The 23,189-nt window shown below is 45.3% G+C and overlaps 1 protein-coding gene across 1 annotated transcript in view; it reads left to right on the top strand.

Annotated features, from left to right (window-relative positions):
* MYO3B (myosin IIIB) overlaps nt 1-23,189 on the top strand; it is a 259,294-nt gene that overhangs the window by 177,448 nt on the left and 58,657 nt on the right. The window contains exons 29-31 of the mRNA XM_053375945.1: nt 4,388-4,502; nt 17,018-17,081; nt 18,447-18,582. Of these exons, the coding sequence (XP_053231920.1) occupies nt 4,388-4,502; nt 17,018-17,081; nt 18,447-18,582 (315 nt within the window). The remainder of the gene's footprint in view (nt 1-4,387; nt 4,503-17,017; nt 17,082-18,446; nt 18,583-23,189) is intronic.

Below are 23,189 nucleotides of genomic sequence, written 5' to 3'. Positions count from 1 at the left end.
ACCTGAGGTACCACTGTATAGTGCTGCCACAGAACAAGTCACTGTAGAGTTGAGGAAGGAGATAGCTGATCCTAGAATTTCAAGTCCCGCACTTATTTAAAAGAGGTGGCTCCAGGATTAATAATTTTTGCTCATTGTTGCTCAGTCTCTCTCTGCTTTGATATAATTGTTATTGAATTTCCTTTTTTTTTCCAAATTGACTTCAAATTAAACAGTCGCATTGTTTCTGTTAAGTTGTGGGTGAACATATCAGACGACACAGCAATTCTCCAAACAGTTCTTGTTTATTCACAGGTCAGAACAGAACTGAACTGAAGGGTTCAGTACATAACAGTTTCATTAGGTTAGAGTGTGGTGCTGATAACCCCAAGGTTGCAAGTTTGATCCCTGTATGTAAAAGGTAAAGGGACCCCTGACCATTCGGTCCAGTTGTGGCCGACTCTGGGGTTGCAGCGCTCATCATGACTAAACTGCTTCTGGCAAAGCAGAGCAGCGCACGGAAACGCCGTTTACCTTCCCGCCAGAGCGGTACCTATTTATCTACTTGCACTTTGACGTGCTTTCGAACTGCTAGGTTGGCAGGAGCAGGGACCGAGCAACGGGAGCTCACCCCGTCGCAGGGATTCGAACCGCTGACCTTCCGAACGGCAAGCCCTAGGCTCTGTGGTTTAACCCACAGCGCCACCCGCATCCCTACCAGTCCCTACCAGTTGCGGTAGGCTTGCCTAAATCAGGTCCTACAGCATTGATTTCTCCTGGAGATAATTGGGGATTGGAGTCGGAGGCACCCTCTTTCTTGTTTACCAAATTTGAACCACACCATGAATGACCGATACGCCTCAGCATGTTTTCTAGGAATGCAATGCACCCGTCTCCTGTATGTCACAGCAATCTTGATGTGCTCTCTGTTGAAGCTGAGGGGAGTCTCGTTTTATGTCAATACTGTATCAGTATTCCCAGTGCACCAGGTACACCTCCCCCCAAATGACTAATAATAAAACGATAGCAATATTCATTTCAAGTCTTACACCGTTGGCCCTGGGTCTTAATAGTCCCATCATTAGCAATGCGAAGATGGGGATCTAATTCATTATGGCAGTGCATCGGAGAATATTATTAAATGCATAAGGTGACAATAAAGTGGCAGCTGGTAATCATTCTTCTTCATTGATGTGGGGATTGTTCCTGGGGCACTAGCAGTGTGTGCCTGCTAATTTCACACTCCTTGAGCCAAGTTCTTAGTGTCAAAACCAGGGATAGTCAGCGGTGCAAATAGCTGTGATGGCTCATCCACCTGACGTCAGCTTTCCCTCCCTCCCCTCTCTCCTGCCCACCCCTGCCTTCTTACGCTAACAGGATATTCTGTAAACATCTTTGCTGGGAAATGATTTGCATCTATCTAAACGCTACAGCGAGTGAGCTGTCCCTGGTATTCCTGCACCGTGGCGTGTTTCAAACCCATTCATATTTGCATTGATTTGCTGCTGGCATTATTTGTTCAGCAAAGTGGGAAGCAGGGAAGATCATAGGACTCTTTCATCAGCAGCTAGTTCTGCCAGTGGGCCGCTTTGGGAAAGGAGTTGAAGCTAGGGCCAAGCTTCTGCCGCAATCCCTGGCAAGTCCTAATAATAATAATAATAATAATAATAATAATAATAATAATAATAATAAATTTATTATTTGTACCCTGCCCATCTTGCTGGGTTTCCCCAGCCACTCTGAGCAATTTCCAACAAAGATTAAAAATACATTAAAACCCAATGTAGCAATTTTCTTAATGTTTCTGCATTCACAATTGGGACCAGGAGCAAGCCTCAATGTAGCAACTCTCTTAATGTTTCTGCATTCACAATTGGGACCGGGAGCAAGCCTCATCCCCCTCAAGGGGTCAGATTTGGACCAGATCCACTGGTCATCTGATCTATATAATGCCTGCCTTGCAAGACCTTCGTGTCCTTTTCAAATCTGCCTTGAGTCTTTTGTATCATAGCATCAGATCTTGCCATCACATCCATTCACAGACAGCTGGAACAAATGCTTCTTTTTCTCTGCATGATAGCCTCTGACAAACCTATCCCTACAGTGCCATGTGAAACTGCAGTACCAAAGTGACTTTGTGAACACAGTGGTTCTTCGTGTAGCCACCAATACTGAGGAAAGTGTTCTGCAGACCCTCCAAGTGTTCCTGTTTTCCAGGATCAGTCCCAGATTTACAGAAGCCATCTTGGTTTCTGATTTGAACCCAGAATGTTTCTTAGGCCGTCCCTATTTTCACCAGAGAAATGTTGGAGGGTATGGAGTTATGCAACCCCCGAGCCAAGGAGATAAGTAAGTATACAGCCATTAAAAGATATCTGAAGGCAGCCCTGTATAGGGAAGTTTTTTAATGTTTAATGGCTTGTTATGTTTTTATACGTGCTAAAAGCTTCCCAGAGTGGCTGCAGCAACCCAGTCAGAAGAGCGGCATATAAATAAAAAAAATAATTATAATGATGAATAAGACATCCCTATTTTCATCAGAGAAATGTTGGAGGGTATGGTTCCGCTGGTTTGCATTTATGGTTCTCCATAGAGTTGCAACCTTTGAAACATTTATAAAAATGACAAATAATAGTTGTGTAAACCAGCCTGTAGAATGAATCAGGACAAGAATGAGGATTTTGTTTTGTTTTTTGGTTTTAAGAGAATAAAATGCTACATGCTTTTAACTGAAGCAGTAAACGGTGTTGGAAAAATTGCAACATTACAAATGAGCTAAGAATCTGAAATAACAAATAATCTGTTTATCTAATCAACAGGTGTGGGTGTTTAAAGACAATTTCTCAAAGTTCTAGCACATTCTCGTATGAGCAACAAGCAGAACCTAGAATAGATGGTTTCAAAAGGTGGTGGGACAGGATTAGGAATAGTTCTTAATGGCTGGAGTGACCAGAGTGAAGGAGCAAGTTTAGTCCCTGTTGCAATCATGTCCCCATAAGGGCCCTTGTCTTTTTCCCTTTTAAGTGAATGGTTTATATTGCTTCATTGGTCTAATGCTGTGCAGGCAAGGCTGTCTTCCCCATACTTGTGGGGCTTCCTCAAGTGTGTATCATGTATGTAGTACACAGACACACACTGTCCCCTAGATTCTGCTCCTTGGTCACAGCAGAGTGTGACAGAACCTTGAGAAGTGCGGTGTGGGTGTGGGTGTGTTATATATATATATATACACACACAGTGGTACCTCGGGTTACATATGCTTCAGGTCACATACGCTTCAGGTTACAAACTCCGCTAACCCAGAAATATTACCTCAGGTTATATTGCTATATATATATCTCATCTCAGGATGAGAACAGAAATCAGGCTCCGGCGGCACAGCAACAGCAGGAGGCCCCATTAGCTAAAGTGGTGTTTCAGGTTAAGAACAGTTTCAGGTTAAGAACGCACCTCCGGAACGAATTAAGTACTTAGCCCGAGGTACCACTGTGTATATATATATATATATATATATATATATATATATATATATATATGGATTGATAAGTTGCTGATCAGCCCAGAGATGGAAAGACGACAAAGTCCCTACCAGAGAGGAACGGCAAATCAAGCTGTTGGAGTACGATGAAATGTCAAAACTGACCGGAAAGCTCAGGAACCAAGAAGACAAAAACTTTAATAAAGAATGGGGGGGATTATAATTTATCTAGGAGACCACTGTAAGCAGATGGAAACATTAGCAGGATTCTAATAACACCTGTAATGTAGCAATTGTCATGGACAATATGGAGAGATATAGAACATGGATTATGAAATAATATGCAGTTGAAAAGGTTGACAAAAGGACTGATGGAGGGGATGGTGGGAAGTCCAGAGATTCGGAGAAATCTCTAAATATGGATAAGTATTTTGTATTGTCATAACTTTACACTTGTAAAATCAAATAAAAATTATTTCAGAAAAAGATAAGTTGCTGATCAAATAGATAGATATTTTTATTTTTTAAGACTCTGCTCATTTGTAACAACAATCTTTCCTGTACCACTGTTTGCTTCAGCTTGAGTCTACTGCATTTTAGACTGCAAGCCTAACCATGTTTGCTCAGAAGCAAGTCTTGTTGAATTCAGTGGGACTAACGCTCAGGAAAGTGGGATTGCATGGCAGCGTTGCACTCAATGAAAGTGGAATCCATGCCAAGGTGTTTCTCCCACCCCAGGGCCCTTGAAATATGGAGACCCTCCCTCCATACAGACACCACCCATCACAATAGCGCACGTTTTGTTAGCGCTATGAACAAATTAATTTTGTTTCTCAGGCCTTGGACAAATATGTTTGTCCTTCTTCTGCTGCAACAGTACAGGGACTCTTGCCCCATGTTTTAACCTTACCTTTCTTTCTGTCCGCTTAGCTTTCAGGGGATACTTAGCTCGCAAAAAATACATCAGAATGAAGAAGAGCAGTGGCTGCCCATCGGATACACAGCCCATGAGCTTTGCTTCCGGTCTGAGTAGTGAAGAAAACTGGTGAGTTTGGGTTATACTGTCCAAAGAGAGGTGAGAGGGAAAGCGTGTGGAAACAAAAAATGCTTGTTCTCTGAATCACTGGACTTCTTTGCACATTAAATGGCAACAAACCCAAAGATGTCGTCATCATCGTCGTCATCATTTATCATTTATACCCTGCCCATCTGGCTGGGTTTCCCCAGGCACTCTCGGCAGCTCTCAACAGAATAATAATAATAATAATAATAATAATAATAATAATAATAATGCGATAAAACATCAAACATTAAAAACTTCCCTAAACAGGGCTGCCTTAAGATGTCTTCTAAAAGTCAGATAGTTGTTTATTTCTTTGACATCTGACGGGAGGGCGTTCCACAGGGTGGGCACCACTGCCAAGAAGGCCCTCTGCCTGGTTCCCTGTAACCTCAACTTCTCACTGTGAGGGAACCGCCAAAAGGCCCTCGGAGCTGGACCTCAGTGTCCGGGCAGAACGATGGTGGTGGAGACACTTCTTCAGGTATGGTCACTCAGTAGAGAGCTGTAACCAGTCACAGCTTCTGAGAGTTGTACCTGTTCGATATACTTCTGCAGACAAGCATTTGTCGTATTCACCCATGATGTGTGAAGCAGCCTCTCACAAGCTTCTCATTCTGCGAACCATGGAAGCTGTTGGGGGAAAGAAAAGCTTCACACTTCTATCAGTTTATGTTTTCCCTTCATCGTGAACTTTATGCGTCTGAGAAAAAGCACTTTAACCTGCTGTAACTTCAGGCAGAGTCCTAAGAACCGCAAGCAGCTTACTGTGTGGATCAGTCTAATCTCACAGAGAGTCTTTGTGGCCGGGAATGGATGCTGCTGTTGTGAAAAATCTCCCTAGCACACACTTGGCCCAGTCCACATGGCAAGTAGCTTACAAAGGTTGTGAACGCCACCTGGAGCTGCTCCCTTGTCTCCATTTCCACACATTGAATCACTGCTCACATCATGTGTTTTCTCCAGCAGGGGAGATGATGGGAGCTTTTGCCTCTTAAGCCATCATACAAAGCAGTTCCACTGATCTCTTCCTAGATAGGCCACTATACTTTAATTTGTGCACCTGTCTCACGAACTCCACTAGTCTTCTGTGATACTTCTTCTGTTCCATACACTAGTAGAAAAATCTCCTTTTCAGAGCTTCTAAGAAATGAATAATCTATTGGACTTCTAACATTGCGGTATTACTCTGGACTTACTGTATTTTTCCGTGTATTATACAAGCTTTTTTTTTTACTGTAAAATAAAGTTAAAGGGGGGGGGTCGTCTTATACATGGGTAGTGCAGAGGTGGGATATTGGATTTTTTGCTGCCACGAATCAGAGATTGGCAGCGGTTATTGGTCGTGTTTTTGGTGGCTGCGGAAGGGCTGTAGTTGATTGGTTGTTGCTGCCATATGTGTGCTGGCGATTGGCTGATTCTCCCAGCGAGGGATAGGCAGCTTGTTAGATGCGCACGTGTCAGAGGCTCAGGAGCAGAAGCGCAGGGGAGAGAGCAAATAGAGAGCGGAGGAGAGGAATCAGAAGGGAGCGTAGGGGAATATGACAGTGGCCCGAGAGATTCCATGAGCTTCTCCAGCGAATCAGAAGATTCCCAGAAGGGGGCGCCTATGGTAAGGGCTAGAGGGGTCCCAGGGGGGACGCTCCAGAAACAAGGGACCAGCAGGGACTCCCAAGGGAGCAGCGGAGGATCAGGACCAGTTCCCCCACCAGAGCACAGTGGGGGGGAAGAGTCACATGAGTCAGGACCAGCCTCTCCTCCAGGGGGGAGAGAAGATGAGTCAGGGATAACCACGCCCCCATCAGGAAGTGGGGGAACGGAGGGAAGGCCAGGTCCAGCTAGCCTCCCCGAAGGAGGGAGCAGTGACACAAGTGTAACGGTCAGAAGGAAAGTGGGAGGCTGCGCGCGCGCGCCAAGTTCAAATGTGGAGGAGCGCGGGACAGCAGAAAACCCGGATTGGGAGCCAGGTCCAAAAGCCCGAAGGAGGGAGGGGGAAGAGTCAGGGGACTCAGCGTCAGAGGAGTCTAGGAGGGCTGAGACTCCGACTAGCAGGCGGACCCAGAGAAGGAAGGAACAGAGGAAGAGGTGGAGTAAGGCTAGAATCTTAAACTGGTGTCAGGGGGGAGGAGATTCAGATGGAACTTCAACGGTCTAAGGCATAGACGTAGCGTTGCGCGCTGCGCGTCTGGAAGTGAAACTGAACTTCAATAAAGACTTTTATACTAGAGAAAGAAGCAGCGTTGGTCTTGTGTGAGCTGGGACCTTGGGCAGCGCTGATAGCACGGCTGGCAGCATTGGCCCTGCAGGTGAGCAATTTTCGTTGACAATTCCCCCTAAAAAAAACCTCTGCCCTCCCCCCAAGAAAAAGCTCAACAACTCTGGGCAATCCTCCCCAAAAAAGCTTAACAAGTCAGGACAATCTCCCCCCATTTTCTTAATTTGGAGTCCCCAAAAATAGGGGCGTCCTATACATGGGGGCGTCCAATACAAGGGAAAATACGGTATTCTGTTTCGTCATGTTTGAAAGAATTAGTCCCTTTAAAAAGAACACAAAATTGTGTGCTGATGTTTATCACATGTATTTGTGGGCTTTTAAGCTGCAGCTTGATCCTAGGCATGTATATTCATACGCAAGTATATTCATCATGAATCGACACCTTTCTGGGGGTCGTCTCAATCAATCTTGTATTGTGCCGAGATGCCACCTTCAGCTTGTGGTCAATGAATTTTGAAAGATTGGTTCTGTAGAGTGCTGGACACATGCCTTAATGACCATTGGATTTAGATGAGAATCGCAACATTTTTTCACAAAAGAAGAGTCTTAGTTCCATGGGAAATTAAGATCTACGCCCATTTTCTAGTTTTGTTTGGCCCAATAAAAGTCCCACCCCTCCACATGTGGCCGCTGCTGCTAACCATATGGCTGTTGAGTCACAAAGGAAACAGGAAGGATGATGAAAAATAATATTTCAGTGTTTAATTTAGTTGCTTTTGGTATGTCCATGTGGTCCCATAGATGCAGGCTTGCTGTAGTGTTACTCCAAAATTCAATTCTGTGTGTCGTTCAGGACACATCCAGGGCTAGCAAGTAAATCGGGTCCTCCCTTAAAGAGGGCATGTATTGTGGTGAGACCTGGACAATCGACACCCTGTGTTGTGGGTGGGTATGACTGGTCAGCCACAACACCCGATTGGTAGGTCCCTCGAAGCTGAGTGCAATCTGGCCAATGGGACACAGTCCAAACGGTTCGAGGGACCTATTTATGCCCATGCACGTGACCCAGAGCTTCCTCTTTCGGCATGTGCATTCGGAACACCCGCCCACCTCTCCCTACTTTACTGCTTTGCACTTGACCTTGCTATGCTGTCGTCTGTCGTTGGGACGGGGGCACGGCAGGAATTTCCCCCACTTGGCTGATTGGCTGTTGCCATTTGGGTTTCGCCTGCCGCGTAGCAAATCGTCACAACTTGTAAGGTTCCGGATAGGCTCTGGTTCAGGTGATAGGGATGGGAGAATGCTCTCGCCATCCCTATGTGAAGGGCATTCCGTTAAAGGAATCCAGGGACTCGATGGTTTGGTCAACGCCTGAGAGGGGGTTGTGCCCGTGCCTGAGTCCAGGGGGACATTCGGGTGGCGGAGTTAGCCCGTTCCTGGCTTTCTGCTTATCCAGGTGTTCACCCTTGGCTGACCTATGCTGGCAGGGAGCTAGTCGAACCAGAGCCTAGGCAACCAGTCACTTTCTGTAATCAATAAAGTTGTGGCCTAAATTCTGCCAAAAACCAAACCAAAATTTGAATCATGTGTGAATTTATTTAGGGGGGAGGTTTCTGGGTCTGAACAGGCAAATGCTCAAGGTGGGATTCAGCAATCAGTGGGCTGATATCCCATCGCAACCTGTACCTGGACAGTGGAGCTTCAAAAAGCCTGTGGCCATTGCTAATGCACATTCAATCCTTTGCCTTGACACTTTAAGATGCTGTGAACAGGTCTTACACTTGGCTATCATCAATGGCAAAACTGAGAAATCGATAGAAACACACACACACACACACACACACACACACACACACAGTGGTACCTCAGGTTACATACGCTTCAGGTTACACACTCCACTAACCCAGAAATATTACCTCAGGTTAAGCACTTTGCTTCAGGATAAGAACAGAAATCGTGCTCCGGCGGTGCGGCGGCAGCAGCAGGAGTCCCCATTAGCTAAAGTGGTGCTTCAGGTTAAGAACAGTTTCAGGTTAAGAGCGGACCTCCGGAACGAGTTAAGTACTTAACCTGAGGTACCACTGTATATATATGAAAATTTATATCCTGCCCTTCTAGTGCATTACTGGGGGTGACTTCCAGTGATTAAAACTATACAATAGAATAACTCTTAATTTAAAAAACCAATATACAGCGCTATTTTTCTAAAAAAAGAGGTGCCAGAACCCACAATGAACACCTCTCTTGTTCTCTTAGAATGGCACCCACCTGAGAGGTACCGGAACTGAGTTCTGATAAGTTCTGGCTTAAAAGAGCCCTGCCAATATAACATAAAAGAGAGACAAACACAGCAGATAATATAAAGTCACACAGAAACACTGGGTGGTATTACAAAGTGCTGGAGGGTACTGATGTTTTAAAGATGATACCAATACAGTGGTACCTCGGGTTACATACGCTTCAGGTTACAGACTCCGCTAACCCAGAAATAGTGCTTCAGGTTAAGAACTTTGCTTCAGGGTGAGAACAGAAATCGTGCTCTGGTGGCGCGGCGGCAGCAGGAGGCCCCATTAGCTAAAGTGGTGCTTCAGGTTAAGAACAGTTTCAGGTTAAGAACAGACCTCCGGAACGAATTAAGTACTTAACCCGAGGTACCACTGTATCTGGGCTATCCAATTTTCACAAGAATCCCTGAAACAGATAATCAATCATTCAAAGATTATTTTTCTGAAAGCTCACTACCTATATAATATTTTGGGTTTTTTATGTTTTGCTAAATGCTTCTTCTATTGATGAAAGAGTTGCTTGATTATCCAAGCACATCTGAAAGCTGTCAGCAGGCTACCAACAGGAATATCAAAATATGGTTATGTTTTTGTGAAAACCATATTTAAGACTTGTAGTGAAATGAGAGGAAGAATAAGCTGCTGGCACCGTGCAATGGAAAACTGTCATGGAGGAGAGAGATGTGTTCTAGGAAGCTCCACTGTCAGAAACACTTGTAATGACCAATATTTGCAAAGAAAATATGGAGAGCTCAAATTGGGCAAAGCCTCACACAGCTTTGCTTTGCAGAACACAAAGTGAGCTCTGCGTATCTGTAAGCACAGGCAAAATCTTTGGCTCAATTCCACTGTCCACAGAGTATGTTGCTTTTGTTTAGCCTTTTTAAAAAAGAAAAAAATGATTATTTTTTTTAATGGGAAACAACTCAAAACTACATTACTTGGGAGTGCTTTTTGCTCTTTTCGGATGTAGTATTAAAGCTATTCTGAAAAATATTTCTATTTATTCGTGGCCATCTACACAGATCTGTTTATAGGTGGGTATTTCTCAAATCTTGAGCAACACGTAAGATTAAATCTAGCCAACTCAGTGCAATTCCTTCTTTAACACACGTATTTATTGAATCTTGAAATTGCCTATCTTTGTCGTAACTTGTGTGAGTAGTTCAGGATAGTCAATCTTGCATTGCCCAAAACAAGAAAAAGTATTACCCCGCAAAGGGGACAAGGTTTGCAAATGCTACTTTACATGTAAGATGCAAATTTAGAAATGATTACTATAATTTAAATAGAAATACATGTCATCCTAGTGGGGAAGACTGACCTTAAATGTTGATAGGTAACTTCAAGGCCCCTGCTCTCTCTCTTCTTAGGAATCCTTATCTTTAAATCAGATTTGATCCAGACACCACAGCCTTTCAGATAGAGGAGTCAGTCACCAGCCCTTCAAACAGAACACCATCTTCTATAAAGTAGGCCATTACCTAGAGTAGTTGAAGTCACCTATCGCTACAAAAAAAAAAAAAAATCTGCTTCAGCAGCCTTCCAGATTTCTGTTTCAGTGTATCTGAAGAAGTGTGCATGCACACAAAAGCTCATACCAAGAACTAACTTAGTTGGTCTTTAAGGTGCTACTGGAAGGGAAAAAAAATTTTGTTTTGACTATGGCAGACCAACACGGCTACCTATCTGTATTCCAGATTTCTCTTTCCCTTACGATTACAATCAGAGTTTTGGTCAGGGGGATGAAGTGTCCCCCATACTAAATTACTTTTTTGGGGGGGAGGCTTGGTCATAGCTGTCAACTTTTCCCTTTTCTTGTGAGGAATCCTATTCGGAATAAGGGAATTTCCCTTAAGGGGAAACGTTGACAGCTATAATAATAATAATAATAATAATAATAATAATAATAATAATTTATAAATAATTTATTTATTTGTACCCCGCCCATCTGGCTGGGTTTCCCCAGCCACTCTGGGCGGCTTCCACAGAGACCAAAAATACACTAAAATGTCACACATTAAAAACTTCCCTGAACAGGGCTGCCTTAAGATGTCTTCTGAATGTCAGGTAGTTGTTTATCTTTTTGACATCTGATGGGAGGGTGTTCCACAGGGCGGGTGCCACTACCGAGAAGGCCCTCTGCCTGGTTCCCTGTAACCTCACTTCTCTCAATGAGGGAACCGTCAGAAGGCCCTTGGTGCTGGATCTCAGTGTCCGGGCAGAACAATGGGGGTGGAGACGCTCCTTCAGGTATACAGGACCGAGGCCCGCTATGGGTTTGGTATCTCCTCCTGCAGTGATTCTGAGGAGAAATCCTCACTTTTTAGCTGAGGAAGTCCTAAGAATTTGCCTGTTGCTGAATCGCTCACTTGATATGCAGTCTTTAGTCACAAGAGAAGCCTCTCTTCTGCGGTTCAGTTTTTGTCTGAGTGGCATTTTGAAAAGGGAAGCAGATGATTTACATTCACGTGATGGCACCATTTATCATTTCAACTCATCCGACAATATCTCTAAACAAAGTAGTACAATACAACTCACTGTACCTGTCAAGATCTAATGGATGCCTCAAAAGAACATGATACATTCAACACATGCAAAACCTTTCCCACACCAGATCAAAGGGAGCAACGGTGCTTGTGTTTTATTTTTGCATTGACAAAGTTGAAAGGATTGATGGAGTCTGTTTTTTTAATATTTATAAAAAAATCAAATGTAGATTGTACAATGTTTCTGGTAGCAACACAGTAACGCCAAGTAAAATAATTCATCGGTTGATTATTATTTTTTGTATTTATATTAGCAAATATGTTCACAGAAACTAGATGCTGATGAGAATTATAAAAATTGTGCACCCCAAATCTATGTGTGTTTACTTAGTTCCACAGACTTTATTGGGGATCGCTTCTAAGAAAGCACACACAGGAGTGCAGTCCTTGACTCTAGATTTTGGACATAGTTTTATAAACCCAAGATCAAGAACCGACACAAACCGCTATGGAAATTGGATTATTTGTTTGTTTGATTAATATTCAACCTTTTTCCTAGCACAGGACTCGAGATGGCTCACAGCATAAACCAAAAACATGCATTAAACATAAACATTTTTTAAAAGTAAGTTATTGTATTTATTCCAAAGGCCTCTTTCCCTTGCAGTCCCCGGCACCACCACTACAGTTTACATTTGGAGAGTCCCCCAACTCCCTGGTCCTGAATGGGGTAACTGTGCCCCTGAAGGACCAGGTGTGCAGTCTGGGAGTCATTCTGGACTCATAGCTGTCCATGGAGGCGCAGGTCAATTCTGTGTCCAGGGCAGCTACCTTTGAAGGTGACCTGGAAACTACAACTAATCCAGAATGCAGCAGCTAGACTGGTGACTGGGAGTGGCCGCGAAGACCACATAACACTGGTCCTGAAAGACCTACATTGGCTCCCAGTACATTTAAGTCCACCCAAAGGCGACTGTGGGGTTGCGGCGCTCATCTCACTTTCAGACTGAGGACGCCGGCATTTGTCCACAGACAGCTTTCTTGGTCATGTGGCAAGCATGACTAAACCACTTCTGGTGCAACAGAACACCGTGACAGAAACTAGAATGCACAGAAACACTGTTTACCTTCCCGCCACAGCGGTACCTATTTATCTACTTGCACTTTTGGGCGTGCTTTCTAACTGCTAGGTTGGCAGGAGCTGGGACAGAGCAACGGGAGCTCACCCGTCACGGGGATTTGAACCGCCAACCTTCCGATCGGCAAGCCCAAGAGGCTCAGTGGTTTAGACCACAGCACCATCCACGTCCCTTCACAACAGCAGCATATCAACACTGCCAGTGCATTACACAATTCAGATGATCGAACCACATTCAGAAGGATATAATACAGCTGAAAACAGTCAAAGAAATAATAAGTCCACATATCAAATATGGGTGGTGGAACATTTTTCTCAATAAAAAAAGAAGCTGCAACGTTTTGGGGAAAGGACAGGCATAGGTGTGATCTATGCGAACAACTAACTCCTGTCACAGTCAAGTGGCCCATTCATTTCAAGAATCTGTCCTGCATGGTACATTTGTAGGTAATGAATGTTCCCATTGACTTCAGCAGCCGCAGGATGAGGCCTTAATGAATTAAGTGGCCAAGCAGAGGTGCAGTGAAATCCTTTTAGCCACAAGCCACAAATTACATAAGCCAACACACTGGGAAATAGGTACTTGAGAGGAACGACTGCCTCTTTATGGTTTGTGGTTCTTTCCATCGTTGTCCTTAATTAAACCAGGCTTCCAGGAAAGCATAACTTGTGTTCTTGTTACACAACAAGTTTTGTTTCATTTCTTCCAGGACTAAATTGGTGATAGGGTTCAGCTCCCACCGTCTGTTTTCAAGACCAGGACTTAACCCTGGGATATGGGGTGGGGGCGTGGGGGAACACCCAGAAAAAATGCCCCTGAAAAAGTTCAGACTTACTTCCCGTTCCATGTTTTCCCTACACCATTGCATGTTATCATTCTCAAGGGGCAAGGCTGGTCCAAGACATTTTGACACGCTAAGACCAGACCATGTCATTACAGAGGAGGCAGGTTTAGTCGTTGTCTGAGGACTATCCCTGCCTCCGGGTCTGGTCCTGACCGGATGGATACTAGAATCAGCAAGGGATACCCACATGACCTGAAGGTGCTGCTGTGCAATGCCAGGTCAATGATTCATAAGACCACTGCCATCCATGACTTGATCATGGATGGAGGACTTGACCTGGCATGTGTGACAGAGACTTGGTTGGATGAAGCAGATGGGCCTGTCCTTGCCGCTGCTTGTCCACCAGGTTTCTCTTACGCACAGCAACCCAGGTCATGTGGGCGGGGAGGGGGGGTTGCAGTGATTTTTAGGAAGTCATTAGTTTGCACCAGGCGTCCTATTGGGGAGACCCAGTTTTCCGAGTGCATGTTCTGCAAGTTGGGCAATAGGGGCAGTACAGGATTCCTTTTGGTGTACCGACCTCCCCGCTGCACCAAGGATTCCCTGCCCGAGCTGCTTCAGATTGTGGCGGATGTTCTCCTGGAGACACCTAGCTTGGTTGTCCTAGGGGATTTTAACATCCATGCCGACACGACCTTACAAGGGGCCGCTCGGGACTTCGTGGAAAGCATGGCCTCCATGGGGCTGTCCCTGAATAAGTCTGGCCCAACCCATAGCCGCAGACATGCCTTGGACCTGGTGTTTACCTCTATGGATGTTGGTGATCTGACACTAAGTAAAAGCGAAACGAAAGAAGTGCCATGGTCAGATCACTTCCTGGTGCAACTGGACTTCTCTGCGACCCATCCCCTCTGCAGGGAGGTGGGACCAATTCGGATGGTCTGCCCCCGCCACTTAATGGATCCAAATGGTTTCCAGAGAGTGGTAGGGGATGCTTTATCCCATGTTGATGGCCTTTCAGCCGATTCCCTGGTGGCCCGCTGGAATGTGGAGTTAACCAGGGCTATTGACTGTTTGGCTCCAAAGCGCCCTCTCCGATTGCATGGAGCCCGAACAGCCCCGTGGTTTTCCACGGATCTGAGGGCAATGAAACAATAGTTGAGACGGCTAGAGCGCCGGTGGCGGATAACTCATTCCGAATCTGACCGGACACAGGTTAGAGCTCAACGTCGAGCCTACCAAGTGGCGATAGCGACGGCGAAGAGGACTTTCTTCGCCGCCTCTATTGCATCTGCAGAAAACAGCAGCAGCAGACTTTTTCAGGTGGTTCACAATTTAGCGGAACCACCTGCAACATCGGGGCCCAGTACGGGCCACATGATCTCCTGCAATGATTTTGCAAAGTTTTTTGCAGATAAAATTGCTCAGATTCGGGAAGAAGTAGACTCCACCGTGGGAGCAGGGCCGGGGCGGGAGAGTGCTAGAGTCCTGTCTAGTCAAGTTGCTTGGGATCAATTCCAACCTGTTACCTCCGAGGATGTGGACAGGCTGCTTGGACGAGTGAAGCCAACCACCTGTCTCCTGGATCCTTGCCCATCCTGGCTTATAAAAGCTAGCCGGGAAGGACTGGGTGATGGGCTTCGTGGGGTGGTGAATGCTTCCCTCCGTCAGGGAGCCTTCCCAGACCCGCTGAAAGAGGCGGTTATTAAACCGCTTCTTAAAAAACCATCTTTAGATGCGGCCACGATGGCCAATTATCGCCCAGTCTCAAATCTTCCATTCTTGGGCAAGGTGATTGAGCGAGTGGTTGCTGAACAACTCCAGGCATGCCTGGAAGAAGCGGACCATTTGGATCCCTTCCAGTCAGGATTCAGGCCTCATCATGGGACTGAAACTGCCTTGGTCGCACTGGTTGATGATCTCCGGCGGGCTAGGGACAAAGGTGAGAGCTGTTTCCTAGTTCTGCTGGATCTCTCAGCGGCGTTTGATACCATCGACCATAACATCCTTCTGGACCGTCTTGCGGGGCTGGGAGCTGGGGGCACTGTCATACAGTGGTTCCGCTCCTTCCTTCTGAGCCGTGTTCAGAAAGTGGTGGTGGGGGATGAGTGTTCAGACCCCTGGGGTCTCACTTGTGGGGTGCCTCAGGGTTCTGTCCTCTCCCCCGTGCTTTTCAACATTTACATGCAGCCACTGGTAGAGATCATCAGGAGGTTTGGGCTGGGTGTTCATCAGTATGCGGATGATACCCAGCTCTACCTCTCTTTTAAATCAGAACCAGTGAAGGTGGTGAAGGTCCTGTGTGAGTGTCTGGAGGCAGTTGGAGGATGGATGGCGGCTAACAGATTGAGGTTGAATCCTGACAAGACAGAAGTACTGTTTTTGGGGGACAGGAGGCGGGCAGGTGTGGAGGATTCCCTGGTCCTGAATGGGGTAACTGTGCCCGTGAAGGACCAGGTGCGCAGCCTGGGAGTCATTTTGGACTCACAGCTGTCCATGGAGGCACAGGTCAAATCTGTATCCAGGGCAGCTGTTTACCAGCTCCATCTGGTACGTAGGCTGAGACCCTATCTGCCTGCAGACTGTCTCGCCAGAGTGGTGCAAGCTCTGGTTATCTCCCGCTTAGACTACTGCAATGCGCTCTACGTGGGGCTACCTTTGAAGGTGACCCGGAAACTACAACTAATCCAGAATGCAGCAGCTAGACTGGTGACTGGGAGCGGCTGCCGAGACCATATAACACCAATCTTGAAAGACCTACACTGGCTCCCAGTACGTTTCCGAGCACAATTCAAAGTGTTGGTGTTGACCTTTAAAGCCCTAAATGGCCTCGGTCCAGTATATCTGAAGGAGCGTCTCCACCCCCATCGTTCTGCCCGGACACTGAGGTCCAGCTCCGAGGGCCTTCTGGCGGTTCCCTCACTGCGAGAGGCCAAGTTACAGGGAACCAGGCAGAGGGCCTTCTCAGTAGTGGCGCCCACCCTGTGGAACGCCCTCCCATCAGATGTTAAAGCGATAAACAACTACAGTGGTGTATCTCGAGTGGTACCTCGAGATGCGAACGGGATCCATTCTGGAGCCCCATTTACATCCTGGACAGAACGTAAGTTGACGAACAAATTGGCTCCTGAACGCTGAAAACCCAAAAGTAAGTGTTGCGGTTTTCAAACGTTTTTCGGAAGCCGAATGTCCAACACGGCTTCCGCTTGAGTACAGGAAGCTCCTGCAGCCAATCGGAAGCTGCGCCTTGGTTTTCGAATGTTTTGGAAGTCAAACGTACTTCTGGAATGGATTACGTTCGAGAACTAAGGTACAATCGTACTAGGTTTTATTTATAATGAAACTGTTGTATTGTGAGTTTTATTTTGTGTATCCCACCCTGGTGTCATTTGCTTGATGAATGGTAGGTGAGCCATGAAATAAAATTAAATAAAGTAAAATAAAACAGCAGTTTGCTTACCTAATGAGGAAGCATGATTGATGGGCTGGGCACATGTGGGTAATTTTATTTTATTTATTTTTTTAAAGAGAGAAATAGTAGTAGTATTAAAATGACGACAATGATTATAACTTCTTGTTGTGTTTTAGGCAGCAAAGCAACAGCGCAACTTCTCCTACAGAGCTGGGTTTTCCCGACAAACAAACAAGCAAGGTACTATGAAGCTCAGACTCTGAAACGACATGAAATCCCTGCATCTACAGTTCTGAAGTGTGTTCACGGTTGCTTGGCATAACCATCAGAACATGAAACCGTTAGTGGTGTTTTGAAGTCTTTGAGACAAAAGGCTGCTTGCTAAGAACTTTAGTTCTGTAGAAAGACAGGGAGGTACAGTGAATAAGGGAATCAAAAGGCTGGAAATCTGCTGCTGAGAATAAACGCTAGCTGCTCCCTGAGGTGATTTGTCTGTGCACTTCACTTTCTACAGATGTTAGAGCCTCTTTTTGAGTAAGGACCTGAGGTTCTTTGGTAGCACTTTGATATCCTGCTTGAATTCAATATGTGAAATGGAGGAGTCGCTCTGTGACTAGGAGCACAGCGCAGTCTTTGAAGTCTGATCCAATTTTTGCTGCTTACCATTTGATGTTGAAAGGATGAAATGAAGAAAATGTACCGTTTTCGCCAGTAACTCTGCTGAGCATATGTAAGATTAAAAAAACAAAATCCCTTGGATGATGTACTTAGAAATGTTAAGCAGATTAATACCTTCCTATAGCTTTCTCCCCCTCTTCTTCTAAAGACACAAATTAACTTTGAGAGGGAAATCAGCATACAGTATACGCCATTATTAGTTGCCTCTGTGCCGGGGTACAGGAGTGAACCGGGGGCAGGAAAGAAATAAACATTCGGAGACGCAGGTGTAAAAACACTGTTGGCCAGGGAACAGACAGGGCTCAATCCAGTCAAATACAGGTGCTGTGTGCTCATGTATAAATCCAGAGGAGGGTGAGTTGGGGCGGGGGAATTACCACATGAAACAAGATTTTCTCCATGGTGGTATCCCAGCTGTGGAACTCCTTCCCTACCCAGATCCACCCCACATTATAACTATTCAAATGGCAACTCAAGTCCTGTTTGTTCTGACAGGACTTTGGAGCACTATCTGAGCGATTTACAATTCAAACCTCCTTTGTATCTGTAAAATGTAATTTAAGGCTGACTTTGTACTGTGCTTTAACTTTTTTATATTTCCACGCTGCGGCTTTGTTGTTTTTTGCTATCCTGGGTTCTCGTGAGGGGAAGGGCAAGATAAAAGAAAATAGTAAATAAATAACAATGATAACAACATACTGTGGAGCGCCAGAGGCCTCGACAGAACTGAAACTGGGTAGATCGGATCCTAAATGGTTCTAATCTATAACTGGGGGCATTTGCACAAAGCTGTCCAGAAGTTTAGGCTGTATTCTTACAAATCCATTCGCACACTTTGTTTTCCTGCCTGAACGGAATTCAGATATTGATTTGCGTTGTTTTCTTTCCTAAAAGAAATCTTTCCCATTTCTCCCACCAAAAATAAAGGGTTCAGCTGACACTTCGGCGCCAGTGATTGTTCTAAGACATTCAGACCAAATGAAGACTTTGCAGCCCACCAGCCAGTCCAATTCAGTGACAGATCACAAGTTCTCTTGTCCACTGAGGTCGCATGAAACACAAGGTAAGACATATTCAAACACACTAATAAAACCCAACACCCTTTAATGTTGAGAATACCTGTTCTTTGTGAAAGATGCTCAGTCGAGCAATGGTGGGCAATGTTCACCAAATTCAACAGAGGGTCAGTTACCTTTTAATCTTTTCCCTTGCTTTTCACCCAAAGAATGGAAACCCACCATGATGGCAGATCTACTCTATCTTTGTCTATCATCTCTACATTGTTAGTGTTGCTGTGCCTTTTAGGCATGCTTTGATCACATGAGTGGGTCTCACAGTTGTACCATTGTCTTAAGGATGTAGCCTTAGGATACATTCTATCCAGTGTCTTGAATGTCATGGATTCTGCTGAGATCCTTCTTAGGGGAGATGTGTGATGACCAGGTAAAGGACAATTTCGGTGGTGGCTCTGTTGCGACTTCTCAGCAAAAGGCCTTCTCATTTACAAAGTCTGCTTAGTTTTTTCATCTGATGTATGTCTGCAAGCAAAATTATATTATCAACATATACAAGCAGAAAAGTTGTTTTCCTTCATTTGCAAGGAATCGTACAAAACAAAGTGACACTAATAAAGAAAAGTTCCAGGGTGGCAACAGAAAGCCAACTAAAAGTGCTTTTGCAGTTTATCAAAACTATCCAGCAGTATCAAGTTATAGGAAAACTGGTTCTATTAACAGTAATCCTTCTAGCTGGTTAATTGGTTCAGCAACTTCCATGTATCTGACATGTGATGCTAATTATTTCCCCCAAGAGTTAAATGATAACTAATCAGAGGCAGCTACAGTTTCAAATAGCAACAAAACATCTAATTAGAATAGTAGAGTGCCTGGTATCTGGTGGGCAGACCAAAGCACTCATCAGGAGAGCTATGAGATTCAGGTGAGGGTCATATGCCTTGTCAATCCCAGCAGGTATATAAGAGGAAGACCCAGCTTGCCCAAGCCTCAAAACAAGCAATGGGAAAACAGTAAACAACAGAGTGAAAAGGGAACAAAATATTGGGCAGGCCTCCGGCTTTTATCATGAACCTCCCTAAGAGCTCTGGTTGGAGCTAAAGGGTGGGATATTGCATGTTATAAATACAGTGGTACCTCGAGATGTGAACGGGATCCATTCTGGAGCCCCATTTACATACTGGACAGAACGTAAGATGAGACAGCACGTCTGCGCGTGTGTGGGTCGCGTTTCGCCGCTTCCACACAAGTGCATGATGTCATTTTGACCGTGCTCCGTTACTTCCGGATCACCGTGGAGTGCAACCCAAAAATACTTATCCTGAAGCGTATTTATCCCAAGGTATGACTGTAAATGCACAAACAAAAAGCCCTTTGGACTTCATGCATCTTGTAAACGCACAACCCCAGGCCCAGGCCCCCTACAGTTCAGTAAGCTTATTGATTTAACTTTTAAAAACAACGATCTCATATAGTATCCAAGAAAACTCTCAAAAGAAAATTGTTAACTGGGTGTTAATGCGTTTGTTCGTTTCTTGAAGTCTCCCCACCTCTCAGTGTGTGTCTGCTAGCTACAGGTTTGTGTATTTTCTGGATCAGGGCTTGGAGCTTGAAGCCCAGGTGAGTAAGGTAAAAGGTAAAGGACCCCTGGATGGTGAAGTCCAGTCAAAGGTGACTACGGGGTTGCGGCGCTCATCTCGCTTTCAGGCAGAGGGATCCGGCGTTTGTCCACAGACAGCTTTCCAGATCATGTGGCCAGCATGACTAAACCACTTCTAGCACAACAGGACACTGTGATGGAAGCCAGAGCGCACGGAAACACCGTTTACCTTCCCGCCGAAGGAGGACCTATTTATCTACTCGCACTGGTGTGCTTTGAAGATCTGGGACAATGCCGAGAGGAAGGTGGGCAGCCAAGACAGAAATGGCAGAAAACCAGCTGGGAGATGGAATTAACTGTTACAAGTGAGCTGAGGTCAGAATAACGGTGTGGGAGCAGGAGGATGCTGCCATGGTCAAACCAAACGCCTGCAGTTAAAGATGTAGTCCTGTTGCAATGTGCGTAGAAATCAGAAGCAGGAGGGCCTTGCGTGAAGGAGGGCAGAATCAGGATACTGCATCTGGTTCAGAGAGGGAGGGGCATGCAGAGAAGCAGAAGACCAAGCCAAGAGAAACTGCTGCTCAGGCAAACAACTTTAGGCTGCCTTGACACTTAGCATTTATACCCAGCAGGTTAGCAGTGACCTAAGTGACAGCAGCACCAGATATGTCCAAGATCAAATTTGCAGCAAGATGGGAACAAACATGACTTGCAGCAGTGAGCCAAAGTGCAACATTCATAGATTAAGATCTGATGCCTCTTCCTGACATCTTGCTGCATATAATTGTTTTCAACCCACCGAAACAGCCCCACAAAATTTCGAGTTATATTCAGTGTGTGCATGTAACAAGTAAACCAATGAGTTGCTGTGCCAGTTTTTTAATAATAAATTTGGCAGAAATTCCCTCTTCTATGCAGGAACAGCTTCCCTCTTTTTCTTTCCCATTTGGCCGCCATTTTTATATTCCACCTTTTCATTGGGAAGGTAAACGGCGTTTCCATGCACTCTGACATCCATCACAGTGTTCCATTGTGCCAGAAGCGGTTTAGTCATGCTGGCCAAATGACCTGGAAAGCTGTTTGTGGACAAACGCTGGCCTCCTCAGCCTGAAAGTGAGATGAGTGCCGCAACCCCCTAGTCGCCTTTGACTGGACTTAACCGTCCAGGGGTCCTTTAACTTTTACCTTATTGAGTAAGTACCCACTTCAAGAACACAATCTTCCACCTCCTGGCAAATAGAAGGAGAAGAAATGAAGGCAGTGAGAGATTTTACTTTCTTGGGCTCTATGATCGCTGCAGATGGTGACTGCAGCCACAAAATTAAAAGATGCCTGCTTCTTGGAAGAAAAATGATGACAAACCTAGACAGCATCTTAAAAAGCAGAGACATCACCTTACCGACAAGGTCTGTATAGTTAAAGCTATGGTTTTCCCAGTAGTGATGTATGGAAGTGAGAGCTGGACCATAAAGAAGGCTGATCGCCAAAGAATTGATGCTTTTGAATTATGGTGTTGGAGGAGACTCTTGAGAGTCCCATGGACTGCAAGAAGATCAAACCTATCCATTCTTAAGGAAATCAGCCCTGAGTGCTCACTGGAAGGACAGATCCTGAAGCTGAGGCTCCAATACTTTGGCCACCTCATGAGAAGAGAAGACTCCCTGGAAAAGACCCTGGTGCTGGGAAAGATTGAGGGCACAAGAAGAAGGGGATGACAGAGGACGAGATGGTTGGACAGTGTTCTCGAAGCTACTAGCATGAGTTTGACCAAACTGCGGGAGGCAGTGGAAGACAGGAATGCCTGGCGTGCTCTGGTCCATGGGGTCACGAAGAGTTGGACACGACTAAATGACTAAACAACAACTTATTCATGGAACAGGACTTTTGAGGATGTGTGCATTACACTGGAACACTATAAAAGAATTCCATATTAAACAATAAATCTGCTAAATGAAACCTTTCCCGCCCCCTCAACAAAGCCTGTGTAAGAGACTTCACTTTTACACTCCTGGCTTTCTCTTTAATGCTGAATAATACCTTTCTCTATGGGTAGCCCAACAAGATGGTAGATGCATTACCAGAGCAAACTATAGGATGTCACATAGAGGAGGGAGAAAGGTTGTTTTCTGCTGCTCCAGAGAAGCGGACACGGAGCAATGGTTCCAAACTACAAGAAAGAAGATTCCACCTAAACATTAGGAAGAACTTCCTGACAGTAAGAGCTGTTCGACAGTGGAATTTGCTGCCAAGGAGTGTGGTGGAGTCTCCTTCTTTGGAGGTCTTTAAGCAGAGGCTTGACAACCATATGTCAGGAGTGCTCTGATGGTGTTTCCTGCTTGGCAGGGGGTTGGACTCGATGGCCCTTGTGGTCTCTTCCAACTCTATGATTCTATGATTCTATTGCCCACGCTGAGTGAAAGTGGCAGAATTCTGCAAATGGGGCAATAGAGAGTCCATTGTGAGCAAATACAAGCTAGCTTTGTGACAGCTCCTGTGTCAAAGGAGCACCAATTATTATTATTTTTGTTTCTGATGAAGAAACGGCTACACCATTGCCTTGATCTATCAAGGAAATAAGGAGGTGGAGGGAACAAGCAGGCGGCCACAGCCTTTCTTGGTAATGTGTTTAAAGCACTTAAAGGAAGCAGTGGTTATCAATCACTCTTAAATGAGTAAGTGTTAAAGATATGAACCTGTTGAAGACTAATAGCCTATTCCAGTGCTTTTGAAAGCGCAGCTCTTCAGCTGGAAATTCAAATGCTTTCACACCCCAGTGAGCCTGAATTGCACCGAGTGCCTGGTGTGTAGTTTTGAGCGTACAGTGCTTGAGCTAAAATGAAATGGCAAATGCAGTGCCGTTTATTATTTTGGAATAAATTTAGCACATAAGGGTATACAATGGGCTGCCATGTCAACGTGCCATACATGTAGCCCAGTCCTGCACAAGTAAGGAAGGTGACCAGATGGGATAGCTCAGTTGGCAGAGCATGAGGCTCTTAATCTTGGAGTTGTGGGTTCGAGCTCCATGTTGGGCAAAAGTTTCCAGCCTTGCAGGGG

Source organism: Podarcis raffonei, chromosome 1, assembly GCF_027172205.1.
Source record: "Podarcis raffonei isolate rPodRaf1 chromosome 1, rPodRaf1.pri, whole genome shotgun sequence".
NCBI classification, from domain to species: Eukaryota; Metazoa; Chordata; class Lepidosauria; order Squamata; family Lacertidae; genus Podarcis; species Podarcis raffonei.
Note: the sequence above shows the minus strand (reverse complement) of the source record. Positions and strands in the feature narration are given on the sequence as shown.